Consider the following 13,712-nt stretch of genomic DNA (forward strand, 5'->3'; position numbering starts at 1 on the left):
ACAGATTAAAATAAGAAAGGACTGAAAACATACAAAACACACGATCAAATCATCTAAAGGCAGTAATGCGTACAGAATCCATAGACTGACTGAAAGCATAAAGCATACTCTGCTTTATGGTCTGTTTGACTCTAAATGGACCATAAGTTACTAAATGAACATCATGCTGTATTGAAGAAGACTTGAAACTAGAGATTGAGACCATAAACTCATGTTTACAATGTTTACTGAGGTAATAAATCAAGAGAGAAGTAGAGTCATTTTCTCATAGACTTCTATACAATCAGAGGAGTCGCCCCCTGATGGCCATTAGAGAGAATGCAGGTTTAAGGCACTTGGCTTGGCTTCACTCTCAGAACCAAGATGGTACATTTTTGAAGTTAATATTTTAGTTATGCTAATAGAAAGGTATCAAGTTCTTAAAGTCATGAAATTCTCAGGGACAGTTCCAACTTAATTAACTTCCTTCTTCTATTTTCATTGTACAACTTGGATAATCGAACAAAGTGAGGACATCTGTGCCTCGTCTCTTTTACTGAATTGATATTTAAACATTTTTAGTGTCCTTTCAGACAATGACAAACCAAATATGAGATTTCTCTTGATGCAACTACAAAATTATGAAAACAATGCTCTTTATACACACACATTTAAGTTGTATGTAGCTTTACACAGATCTTGTGTATATTTTGTGCATTTCCTGTCGATTCTGCATTATGGTCTTTATATAGAGTCACACGGTGACTATGTTCATGCACTTCAGTGCATATTTATCTATGTATTTATATCATGTGTTGTATCCAAGGGAGCCGCAGGTGACCCGTCTTGTGCTCTGTTAGGTAATGAAATGTAAAAGCATTATCTAGTGTGCAGACTATATCTTTTACGTGCCATTCTGTCCAGCTTCTATTTATCATAAAAATACTTTACAGTATACAATAATAACATATAACATTCTGTACTGGCAAATTAAAGTATATTTTATCTATGGTGAGACGACCTTCTAAGTAGATAAAGATTCTTGGCCTATTTCCAAACATTAATGTAAAATAAACATTTATTAATAACCAGCAGGGAAATTCCGTTGTTACAGCGGTAAACAAATGCTGTATCTCTTAGTTTTATTCACTGTATTTTATTTTTATTGTCTTTGTGTATTTTCATGTACTGTGAAGAACCCCGGCCAGTCGTGTGAGAAGTCACGTCTCTCTCAGTCTCTCTTGGACTGTCTTGTTTTGATAGTAAGAGGTGCAACAAAGTCCAGGCGACTGGAAAGAGCTGTGTTTAAGTCACTGATACACTTTTCAGTGCAGCCTGTTCCTGCAGGATGAGGAGCCAGGACCACAGGCTATCACTCACCAGCTGTCGAAAAGTCAACAACCATTTGTATTACATAATCATTTCTAATACACTCCTGTATAACACAGTGTTTTAGTTATTTTTATTCTGGGTATATTACATTCAAAGCACCCAAACATGTATCATCCCAGTGATCGGCCTCTGGGTGATGCCATCGATTCAACAAGGGTTAAACATATGAATGTCATCAATGAACATCACAATAAAAACAATTTAGACAATATTTCTGTCAACCAACTTTAACATCTGACTCCGTAAACTCAACAAATGAACCACAGTGACAAGGGTGCACGGGCCTCTAAACTTCAGAACGAAACTGCAGTGTACTAGTCTTCATTTTCTGCTTGTAGTCCTCATCAAACTTTTCATCCTGGGCCACAGTGAAATGATTCTTCCAGTCACCAACTTTCCCTGGAGAAACAGAGAATCATTCACGTAATTAATAAATAAAAACAGAGAAATTAATGAGCAGCTTTTGGTGCAAACTGAAATCATGTTCCCAAGGAATTTCTTTCACGTTAGACATGTTTCACTGTACCTTTTCTCATGAAAGGAGACACTTTTTGATTCATACTTTGGACAGTGGAATAGTTGACCATCTTGTTTTGTTTCATATTGTCAAACTTCACTTCACTTGTGACTCTTTCCTTCTCCTCAGCTGAAGGAGACAAACCAAGGAAGGAGCAGAGTCTGTCTATCTCTCGTCCCGTGTCCTGCAGAAAATGTAAGAATCTCAGCCTTGTTACACATAAATTAAAGATACATAAGTTATCTTTCTGACCAATATCCAGTCTAAAAAAGGCTACATTGTTCAAACACATCTCTATGTAACATTGATTTATGTCAGCACATTGTACTAAACGTACTAAAGGTCTATGTCAGGAGAGTAGTTTGACATTTCAGCTTACACTCTTTCTTGTCGAGAGCTAGATAAGAAATGCCACTCTCATTTCTGTATGATGAATATGAAACTGGAGTCAGTTAGTTTAGCTCAGCATCAAGACCTCTAAGAGGAAGAAACAGCTACCCCTAGCTTTAAAGTCTCTTTGTTGTTTAGCCTGGCCTGGATTTCTGTCCCTGTCTTCAGCTCTGACCCTCGTCTCACTTGCTGGACCTGCCATGCTATAACTATCCACCAGAGGCCCTCACACTGTCAGGCCATTCCTGCTCCCCTATATCCCTTCCACCTACACATCTCACTCAGCACAGTATCATGGCAGTTCGTGAAATAGTCAAGAAATGCAACGTATTTGTTTTGTACAGGGACACGAATTGTCTGTTTTTTTATGTCATGAAAATAATGCCAATGGAAAGTCAAGTAGGAGTCTTATTCGTTGTGGACACACAAATTAAATGCATTCGTGTGACAATGTGAAACTCTGACCAAGTGACGTACTTTATAATATCCAAAAAGATGACTATTGGTGGTCAGGAGGGGGGGTGGATAGGTCCTAAACCTAATATTGTGGTTTTGTTGCCTTAACCTAACGTTTGTTTTTAACGTAACTTCATCCCAAAAAAACTCCGGACAATTCGTGTTCCTGCACATGAAAGTAATAGTTTGCATTTGGTGACAATTTCACGAACTGCCTTGAGACTGTGCTCTGCCTGTCCTACTCCGCCCACCTGCATCTCATACAATGGTGACACCAAAGGTAAAGAGAATTTGCCTGCTAAGCACCTCCAAAGCTCACTAAATTACACGTAATATCTTATTTGATTAATCCGTACAATCCCTCACTTCAGCCACTGCTCACTTCTCCCAGGCCCCTAACTTTATCTGGAACTGTTTCCCTCTGTTATGCTAAGCTAACCATCTTCTGACTGTAGCTTCATATTTAAAGTACAGACATGAGAGTTGTATACATCTTTTCATCCAACCTTCCACAATATGGTGAATAAGCATAATTCCCAAAAATGTCAAACTACTCCTTTTATTACACAACATGTTGCAATGTTTCAAACAACCAACATGAACGACCAGCAAGCGTAAATTGTTTTCTTGACAGGATTGATAACTCAAGGATCAGGACCGTTTGGAAGGTTAGCTCTCTTGAAAACATCCCCACATACCAACACACCTCAGCTCACCTGAATCAGATCTTCATAGAACATATGGTGGATTTTTGGATACGTCTGTTTCTTCTCCCACCAGCCGTTCACATGGTCATGCCAGGATCCATACACCACTGAAGCAACACGATTATACTGTATGTAGATGAGGTGGTGACATAGGAAATGACAAGACTGTGTGCCTCCCTTACACTAAAACTCCTTTGAACTCACCTTTTCCCTCCATGAAGTTGTGTAGAAAGGTGCTCCAGTCTCCAGGTTCTGGCATGGCGTTGCTCATGCGGCAAAAATGGTAATAGGACACCGCGCTGTCCTTTGCATTACGAAACACGTTGACTATCTACAGAAAGAGAAAACATAAGAATATAATCCGCATCATAATTAAGTGTGGTTCGTAACTCGCATATTTCAAAGGCTACATATTGTATGTGCATGGCTTTCACCCCGACGTTCTGCTCCCAGAAGGACTTTGGCACAAACTGGAGTGGTAGATGAGTTTTGATGAGACGAGGAGTGGTGGGAAGTTGGTCTGCCAAGTCTTTACCTTTTGTGAAGAGAAGCATTAGTCAGTGGCTTAACTGCATGCAACTATAGTTGCTATGCGTGTTGTTCAGTGTAAATCATATATGTTTATGTGTACTGGCTCTGAAATATTTGATCATGTGATGAGATTATACGATAATTCTGATATCTTCCTACTAACTATATTTAGTTATATCTAAATTATCAATAACTTCTAATTATGTTATGAATTAATTTGTTTTTAAAATTCTATATATAGTCTTGGAATCAAAGGGTTGTCTCATACTAGTATATTATAAGCAAGTTTAAAAGCCGTGTCAATCCTGTACAACTGGGTTTAGTTAGCATGCAAAATGTTTTTTTCCATGCGTGCGGCGACCCTGATCACATGATTCAACCTGTGGGTAGAGAAGGTTTGATGATCTCTAGAAACGGCACTCTCTGATCAAGAGGGATGGACGCCTGACGCTCTGGACATGTCCCAAAATACAGAAGATCCAGGATGTAGCAGACCCATGTTGTTCCTGAGGTTAAATATACACATGGGTACATTCTGTTCAGTGGCATGAGCATAGGTAACATATTGACCCACGGCATTCATTAACATTAAATTATGAATTAAAAGTAGTACAATGATGCCAAAAGCTCCACACACAACCCCACCTGCTTTAGGATAAGTAGCTATAAGAATATCATCTGGTCTCGCTTTAAAGTTCTGTATCTCGTCCCAGTTGTTAGTGAAGTGTTGGGACATGGAGACTCCGTGGAAGTCAAACAGTGTTTGCCGATGAATCACCTCCATCTGTGAGAATAAATCATTTTGAAACATCAATTATAATCCATGCTGTCAGAGCTACTAAACATACTTAAATACATTAACCCAGTATAAATAAATGATTACATTTGAACTGGTATTACCAATAACGATTAGTGGTCAGTGCAATATTTCATGTTATTCATTTTATGTTCTTGCTTTTGAGGGAAATAAATGCAGTGGTGATAGAAGTACTCAGATCTTTTACTTAAAGGAACAGTGTGTAACATTTAGCGGGATTTAATAGCAGAAATGGAATATAATATGCAATATAGTGACCTGAGAATCGTTATGAAATGTAGAGTAAAAAGTACAATATTTCTATCTGACATGCAGCGAGGTAAAAGTATAAAGTAGCAGAATATGGAATTACTAAAGTGAAGTACAATTAATTCAAAATCGTACTTAAGTACAGTCATTGAGTAGAATCGGCTTTATTGGCCAAGTATCCGTGCACATATACAAGCAATTTGTAAAAGGTACTGTAGTGTACAGTAGTAGAGGAAAAAAACATTTCAATTTCAGCTTAAAGTGTTCCCTGTAAAACCAAATAAAAAAACACTATTAAATGCAAAAAAGAGTAAAAATAACCACAACTGTAGTAATCTGAATAATGCAGCTGTTTGTACACTTTCATTTCCGACAACTGCTGCAAATAAATGTATCGTAGGTTTAATAGAAAACCAGTAAGAATTGCCAAACAAAAAAAGCAGACGCAAGTAGCCTATGGTTTCTTTGCCTTTCTTCTCAAATATTCTGCAGTTGAGGTAAGTGCCTAAATGTGTTACCAGTTAATCCCAGTTGGCAGTTCAAATGGCTTAGAATAACTTTAAAGTGAATCACATTTTAAAACATGTATTTTTTGTCCCTATTCCAGTTTAAAGTAGCCCACTTATCCTGCTGACAGCGTTTTTCTCAAAACAGTGTCTGAATCATCCACAATGAAGTCAGTTTGTTGTGTTTTTTATACTGTGGCATGTTGCTCAACATACCTGACAACATGAAGGTGTGATCAGGACCTTCACTCCTGCTTCTCTATTGGTTAATGCTGTGTTCACACTATGAATAATTCATAGGCTAACCCCACTCACTGTGGTCAACAGAAAGAGATCTGTTGATGTGCAGCAGATTTTAGATTTGCTTGATGACCTGAGTGAGGAAGAGTCTGATGGGGGGGTTCATCGCTGAGCAATGTGACTGTTGTGAGTAGCATAAAGGGACAACAACTATAAAACTTTGTTTTACAATCCTGTGTTGTAAAATAATAAATAAATTGAACTTGGACCTCGTACCTTGAAAATAAATGCATTATAGATCGGTTCGCCGCCTACATTTTGTCGTTTGTTAGCTTTAGGTAGCGACCGCTGGTAGTCCAAAGAACAACTGTGTTCCTGTAAAGACGGATAGGTCTTTATTTACTTAATTTCATACTAAAGCAGCAAGTGTAGACATTAAGCATAGCTTCAATAGCTAGTGTAGCATAGACGTGCTAACGCGAGTTAATTATGTGCTATAACGTCCTCTGCTAATGTTAGCTCCACAAGTTTTACAAAAAAATATAACGGTTTAGAAACATGTATCTCCTTCCAACCTCTCCGGGTAACGATTATCACTATTACGCAACGTTTAACAATGACTAGCTCCAAATCAACACATTCACGTTTGTGGTGGAAAAAAACTACTCAATAGTACCGAGTGAGTCCTATAATACTGTAGAATAGAAGTTTGTCTATAAAGTATTTATTCTCTGGCCAGAGAAGGCTTCATCGTCACACAAACTGCAGCGCAGTTTGCAGGAGGATGGGCCAAGAATCCAGTTTCTGAGGCCATGTCCACACTACTCCGTTTTCCGTCCACACGGGCGTTTCAGCATCGTTTTCGAAATGATCTGCATCCACACGGCAACCTTAGAAAACGCATATCACATGACCATTAACGTACACTGGGCATGCGCGTGACGGCGTAAACAGGAAGAAGATGATCTACACACTGCAGTTGGTTTAGTTGCAGAAAATTCGGCGCTCCATGTAGGGCTGATAACGCTTCTGGACACGGGAATTGTCGCACAGCGCTCGAATAATAGCTTGCCTCCTCCACGTGTCGGCAGTATAGCATTATAAAATGCAGAATTTAACTGCAGAACAGCTGCTAGTATAGACAACAAAGCAAGTAACGCTTGAAATTTGTTATCCATGTTGAAATGAATCACTGGTAGCCCGGCTGTTTGTTTTCTTCCGGGTAAGGGTCACATGATAGGGGTGTGACGAATCAGGGAAGGACACGTCATGACTGCTAAGAACCAATCAAGTAGCGAACGCGGTTGTGGGCGTCATCGTTTCCAAACGTAACAGCTTTTTCGAACGTCCACACGAACACGCAACCCCGGCGTTGTCAAACTTATCCGTCCTCGGGATCGTTTTCAAACTCCTCCGTTTTCGGTGCTCGAAAACAACGGCGTAGTGTGGACGCTCAGTGTAAACGTAGCAAAACATATGCGTTTTCAAATGGAAACGGAGTGCACACAGTGGGGGGGAACATCAGGTATTTACATTATAACAATTGGTCAACAGTTTCAAGCTCCCCATTGACCCCTCCAGTCATCCCCTTCCTCTTCTGAGCCTTGTCACACAAAGAGATCTGTCTTTATTACCCTCGATTACCCCTGGGAATCTTATCTAAACATTCTCTGGTTAAACTGCGCCCCCATTCAGTTACTTCCTCTTATCAAAGCAAAGGCAGAAATACCCCATATGGTCCTGTTACCATTCTGCTTGGTACACAATCATATGTCACATGTGTAGTTTGTTCGTGAGTAAGGCGCATAAACTAAGTCACAGTAGAAATGTACTAGCACAGGGAAAATTCTCCATCACACACACACTCCAGAATCCTCTCAGAGTGCACTCATGTCCTCCACTGAGTGCACTCTGATACACACACACAGTCACCATGAATGGTCAAATTTCAAATACAACCAGTAATTTCAAAACACACACGAGGACGATTGGCAAAGATGATCGTTCAGGTTCAGTCTGAGGCCTCTTAGTTCCTCTTGTTGGGTTCTTCTTTTGTGGATATTTCATAATCAAAAAGAGTAATCTAAGGGTTAATGAATGCGTTAACGCATTATTATCACGTTAACTTGCCCAGCACTAAATATATAAATCCTAAACAGGGAAATTGTTGTTACAGCAGTTTAATGGCAGTGTGGAAGAAAAAGTTGTATCTCTTAGTTTAATTAAGTGTATTCATTTTTTATTGTGCATTTCTGCCTGTAATCCTGCGCAGTGAATAAAACTCATCTGAACCAGCCACAGAATTGGACCTGAAAGAATTTCTTCTTCAACAGCAGCAATAGTACAGATAAATAGAGTAAAATAACTAAGTAATGAGGGTATAAAAATAGACAACAAATTAGAAAATATACAAGGACATTTGGAGAAAACACATCACAAGGTAAAGTGACAGTGAGGTTGAATTTAAAATAGTTTACCATTAGTTTTAGGTGCAAGTAAAGGGGAAAAAAACAAATTAAACTGACGTGCCTACTGGTGGAAAGTAACTAAGAACATTACATTGTATTGTGTTTATAGTGCAACTTTCATACCAACTATCTCTTCAGCCATTTCCTGAATATTTTGTTTAACATCTCACACATGAAGAAAACAATATGAATGAGCCGTTTTATTGCAAATATAAAGATGAAAACCTTTAGATTTCATAAATTCTAATGATCACACTCATGTAAACAGTGAAGTCATACAGCTGCTCTTTAATTACACATGAACTTTTAATGGGTAATTACATCATTGTCTAGTTTACACATTCTCTTATAAAACAAATATTCACCTTCAGACATGATCAGCCATTTCATTTCAGTCATCCTTCATAATCAACGTATCCTCAACATCTTGTATATCTGAAGACAAGTTACTCCTCATTTTTCAGGCATTTTCCTACTAAAGCCAGCGAAATGTGTCATTTTACGCTCGTCACATGCATAGTTAGCTTCACATGGGGAACGAATAGCAGTCTCTTTCCTGGGTCAAACTCGTCCACCTCCCCTCCGGCCTGCTCTGACTTGCATTTTGCAATCCTTATACTTCCTTGTTTATGATTACGTGAATATCATACAAAATATTTCTGTGGGATATGTATTATTTTTCGTAGGTATAGCTACAAATGCTGGATGAGACCAACCGCTCGTAATATATAGTTCTTATTCTTAATTCAGATACAAATAGCAAGAAGATGAACTCCACACTTCCACTATACCAGTCTAGGCAAATTGATTTTCTCACAGGAATGCTGCATTTCCAGTCAGATCATCTCCTCATAGACACAGACAGTCTTTATCAAATTTCAGTGCGGAACTGAAGAGTGACATCAGTCATCTTTTTCTTGTAGTCTTCATCAAACATTTCACTCTGGGCCACAGAGAAGTGGTTCTTCCAGTCACCAACTTTCCCTGCAAAACCACAGAGAATCACTCGGCTATGTTAGTTTAAAGTAGAGGATCAGATTTTTGTTTTTTTCCATGTGTGTCTCTCTCTCACACACACACACACACACACACTTACCTTTTCTCATGAAAGGAGAAATTTTGAAATCCATAACTGCGTTGGTAGAGTAGTTGGCCATGTCGTCCTTTTTCATGTTATCAAAATGTGCTCCATCGGTAACTCTTCTCTTCTCCTCGTCCGAACGAGACAAACCAAGAAAGCAGCAGAGTTTGTCTATTTCCCGTCCAGTGTCCTGGAAACAGTCGGATATCATTGTTGCATTATTACCAGCTAGAGGAGAGAAGTAGCCTGAATAGGAAGAGCCTCACAATAACGACTAGATTACCTCGACCAGATCTTCGTAGAACATGTAGTGGAGTTTCGGGTAAGTCTGTTTCTTCTTCCACCAGTCGTTCACATGGTCGTACCAGGATCCAAACACCACTGAGGCCACAGAACGAACCGTTAAAGCGCCTCAGTATTGTTCATTGGAAATCTGTGCGTCTCATCTATTGTTATTGTGTTTCACGCATACCTTTTCCCTCTATGAATCTGGGGATGTAGCTGCTCCAGTCTCCAGCCTCTGGCTGAACCGTGTTCATGCGATCAAAGTGAAAATAAGACACCATGTTGTCTTTGGCATTGCGGGCCACGTAGACGATCTACAAAAGAAGAAAACACTTCAATGACTGGAAGACCAGCGTTACATGAGACATAATATACTGTTACACATCTACGTGTTTGGGTATAAAAGACATAAAACATCCTTGGTTGTTCAGTCAACCCAAAGGTTAGCACATAAAAGGGTAATGCAACACTTACTACCGTCTCTGCCAGGAAGATCATGAGATTGTCTGTGCGTGCGAGACTGAGTGAGTGTGCACCTCTGTGTCTGTCCACGGCTAATCTCGCATTCTGCTGTATCAAACTGCATTAAATTTTGGGGGGGGGGCAGTTATGGCTGCTTGCTCCAGAACACCTCTTGGTTGCTGTGACTCAGACTTTCTCAAAACCCACTGACTCACCACTCATAAGCTTAGTTTATGCTCGCGGTAGTGAAGCAAACACGAGGTGCGCGCGCCAGAAAATGATGTAACCACGGCCTGAGGATTTTACAAATAAGGCCCATTTGTTTTTAGATGTTTTAGAAACCGGAAGTCTTACAAATTTACATTTAAGTTAATATTTTGCAAGCCAAATCAAATTGTTTACACGATATAGAACATTTGTTTCTTTATAATGTACTGTAGCTAATACTTGACTTCTTTCTTTACAGTGCTTGTATAAAGGCAATTAAGATTCCATGAATACGGGTTCACAGTAATTACAATTCCTCCTCGGCATTGCGGATGTTGGTTTATAGTGTTTTGCTGGGCCTCTTCTTTTTGATTGAGCAGCTAATGGAACCGTTACAGCACACACACTCTCAGCCGCTAAGATGTCTTCATTGAACGGACTTTTCCCAAATGATAGCTTCACATTTGTATTTAAGTCACTAAGTAGGTCACACTCTCTTCGCGTGAACACATTTTGATTCAACAATCCGTTTCAAGTAACTTGTACAATCATTCTGTTTGGAGGTTCCAAAACATAATTCTACTAATATGGGTCTAGTCTTAGGGAGAAGAATGTCAACCCATTTGATTCAGATTTATCTAAATTTGGCCAATATTGAACTGCAAACCCAATGAAAAAACACCGCCCCAGTTACGATTGCGGTCACATCGGTAAATGGTGTAGCTGGGGTTCTCCCCCTCGTGTCTCTAGCTGATTGGTCCAACCAAGTCTTCATTAGATCAATCACTGCCACTTTGGTTTTGACTGCAAGCAATTTCATTTCCTCGAGTTTCCCCATTTCCTGTTTGGGTAACAGGCTTCGAGCATTCAGATGAAAGAAGGGAAACGCCCTCTGATTAAAAACAGCCAAACGCACAGTTTTGCATCTCTGATAACCAGTAACTGTTGGTAGACATGCCTCAAGTGTTACTTTGTCATCTGTTTCAGCATTTTGCATGTACATTGATATACTGCAAGTAACACACAAACTACTGACCCTGCAGTTTTGCTCCCAAAAGGACTTTGGCACAAACTGGACAGGATAGTGAGTTTTAATGAGTCGAGGAGAGGTGGGGAGGTTGTCCACCAGGTCTTTTCCTGTATGAAGAGGTAAAGATGGAGTAAGCAAAGCATTGAACCTGTACAGTGCTTCAATAGTTTGACAGCTACAGTGAGGTAAATACCTGAATATAAAGATGGGATGATGATCTCCAAGAAAGGCACTCTATCAAATATTGGGACGGATGTCTGGCGCTCTGTCTGACCAAAATGCAGCAGGTCAAGGATGTAGGAGACCCATGTGGTTCCTAAAAGACCGGAAGAGAGAGACAGAGAGGAAAATCAAACAATCCCAACCCCTGACCTCTATACACACAGCATCTACACCGGTTGTTCATGTTTATGGGTTTATGGGTTCATGGGTCACCTGCTTTGGGGTATGTTGCAATGAGTATATCATCCGGCCTGGCCTGAAAGTTTTCAATGTTCTCCCAGTTGTCTGTAAAGTAGTGAGTCATTGAGACTCCGTGGAAATCAAAGATTTCTGGTCGAGAAGGTAACTAAAAAGAAAATAATCATTACGTACAAAGCATGTGTAATTGAACTGCAGCAAATTGATTGTGTGGAAAAAAATGCAAAAACATTGTTCACTGTTGCAGACACTGAAGTCACTCTTAAAAGGAAACTTCCACACATCTATTTATATCTGCATAGAGCTAGATGCATTTGTTAATTATGCATGCATTTTAAAAATACATAATAAGAAATTAGATAACAGAAATGAACCCAATGTGAGAGAAGTAGCCCTTTGACTAAAGATGCTTAAACTTAATAGTATATAATATACATATTGACATTTAATTATATGTGTACTTTTGTCTTGTTTTTTTACACTAACTTATTTGTATGTATAACTCAATAGCTTTCCTTCCTTGCTTCTTTGACTACTGAGCTGCTGTAACAATTGCATTTTCCTCTTAACTTATCTTAGATTAATAGAGACACGTACCTTGTCTGGACCAAAAGACATGCTGACTGCTGCTGGTTCCTCTGCCTTGGACATTTCTCTTCTCCTACTGTAGTGTTCTAGCAGACAAGCAAACTGTTTTCCTTCCTCGCTCTTCTTGTTGCGCAACACTTTACCCGTTGTAATTGGAGCCTCAGCTCCAGATGTGATATGGAACTCAGCCCCTCCGCTTTCCCTTTTGTCTTCTTGTGTGTAAAAAGTTTCCCTGATAACAGTCATCTCCAGCAATCGCAATAGAGTCTTGAAAATAAGTTTTACTACTTCCATACCCCGATTTTGTTCTTTTCAAGCATTACAAAGTGAAAATAGTCATTTTCCCCAAAAAGCTTTGGGCTTGAACATACTGCATGCATATTCATACAATGTCAGCCACCTCAGGAAATGTCTACACAGTGTGCATGGGTTCAACTTGAAACATTATTGTCCTTTAAAGTGCATCACATGGGGAGAAGAACTAGAAAGCTACTTTCTAGCTGTGTTATTCTAGTTTGTTCTGGCAAATGAAAGACATAGTTCACTTGGCAAACGCTCCTTTCCGATATGTGGAGATAACAATTCTTGGCCCATTTTCAGAAATAGTTTTAGAGGAAATTCAAACAAAAACTGACCCAAGGGCAATGTACAGCTGTGAATGTGTTGCAACTTGTTAGTGACAAGATTTATTGTGTGTCATGACACATTTAAATAACAAGTAAAACTGGATATCTTTCAACAGTAGCTTTAACTGGAGGTCAGTGAGATCCCCTGCAAAACTGTGTGAGAAGATGTTTGTTGACCGCTTTATTTGAAACGCGGCCTCTTTTCACAGCTAGGTTTAACATTACCTGAAGGCCCTGCAGGTCCGCGGATGATTTCTCACCAGCATCTTGAAATGTATCCAGGAATTTGGCATAGAGCTCATCGCCATCTTGAACTGCCCCGTAAGCAGAATCAAGCAACTGGAGATAGGCAGCAGGCAAACTAGCAGGCTAGTTGGCTCGCCATCAACTTCAAATTAATGTAAAAAACCTCACCAAATCGGGAGTTCCTCTTTGTCACTCCGCAGGTTTCAGTTAGCAGCGCCTCTGTCACAGTTCTGCCACCATCATCCTGTTTTTTCCACCTCTCACTCACCTAACCAGTTTATTCAGTGCACCCGCCAGTCACACCCACCTCGTCAGCTCATTACTCTCACCTGCGCACTCTGCTGCATCCACTATTTAAACCCCAGTCACACACACACTTTGTATTTAACAATCTTTTTGTAAACCTAACTAAGCAGTTTTGTTTTCTAAATCTAAGTTGTTTCCTGTGAAGATGGAAGTTTTTTTTTGTTTTTTTTAATAACATTGGCACATGTAGCTGGACTTTCTTACAAAAT

General features: G+C 39.5%; 2 protein-coding genes across 4 annotated transcripts; both read right to left on the reverse strand.

Moving 5' to 3' along the window:
• Positions 1 to 1,427: 1,427 nt before the first annotated feature.
• LOC116382445 (cytosolic sulfotransferase 3-like) lies at positions 1,428 to 13,447 on the reverse strand. 2 transcript variants are annotated; one of them, XM_031845506.1, is made up of 8 exons: positions 13,366 to 13,447; positions 4,618 to 4,756; positions 4,353 to 4,478; positions 3,876 to 3,976; positions 3,646 to 3,772; positions 3,451 to 3,548; positions 1,898 to 2,072; positions 1,428 to 1,770 (listed from the first exon to the last, which is right to left on the reverse strand). In XM_031845506.1, exons 2-8 carry the CDS (start codon positions 4,754 to 4,756, stop codon positions 1,658 to 1,660), a joined length of 879 nt encoding a protein of 292 aa, XP_031701366.1. In that variant the 5' UTR covers positions 13,366 to 13,447; the 3' UTR covers positions 1,428 to 1,657. The 2 variants fall into 2 exon arrangements, with proteins under 2 accessions (XP_031701366.1, XP_031701365.1); XM_031845505.1 differs by lacking the exon at positions 13,366 to 13,447 and having other exon boundaries at positions 4,618 to 4,783.
• LOC116382444 (cytosolic sulfotransferase 3-like) lies at positions 8,540 to 13,444 on the reverse strand. 2 transcript variants are annotated; one of them, XM_031845503.1, is made up of 9 exons: positions 13,366 to 13,383; positions 12,335 to 12,411; positions 11,753 to 11,885; positions 11,511 to 11,633; positions 11,324 to 11,424; positions 9,806 to 9,932; positions 9,617 to 9,714; positions 9,349 to 9,523; positions 8,540 to 9,236 (listed from the first exon to the last, which is right to left on the reverse strand). In XM_031845503.1, the coding sequence occupies exons 2-9, from the start codon at positions 12,386 to 12,388 to the stop codon at positions 9,124 to 9,126; spliced, it is 924 nt and encodes a 307-aa protein (XP_031701363.1). In that variant the 5' UTR covers positions 12,389 to 12,411; positions 13,366 to 13,383; the 3' UTR covers positions 8,540 to 9,123. The 2 variants fall into 2 exon arrangements, with proteins under 2 accessions (XP_031701363.1, XP_031701362.1); XM_031845502.1 differs by having other exon boundaries at positions 12,335 to 13,444.
• Positions 13,448 to 13,712: the final 265 nt, after the last annotated feature.

This window comes from Anarrhichthys ocellatus, unplaced genomic scaffold, assembly GCF_004355925.1.
Source record: "Anarrhichthys ocellatus isolate YVR2014 unplaced genomic scaffold, GSC_Weel_1.0 scaffold5, whole genome shotgun sequence".
In the NCBI taxonomy this organism is placed as follows: domain Eukaryota; kingdom Metazoa; phylum Chordata; class Actinopteri; order Perciformes; family Anarhichadidae; genus Anarrhichthys; species Anarrhichthys ocellatus.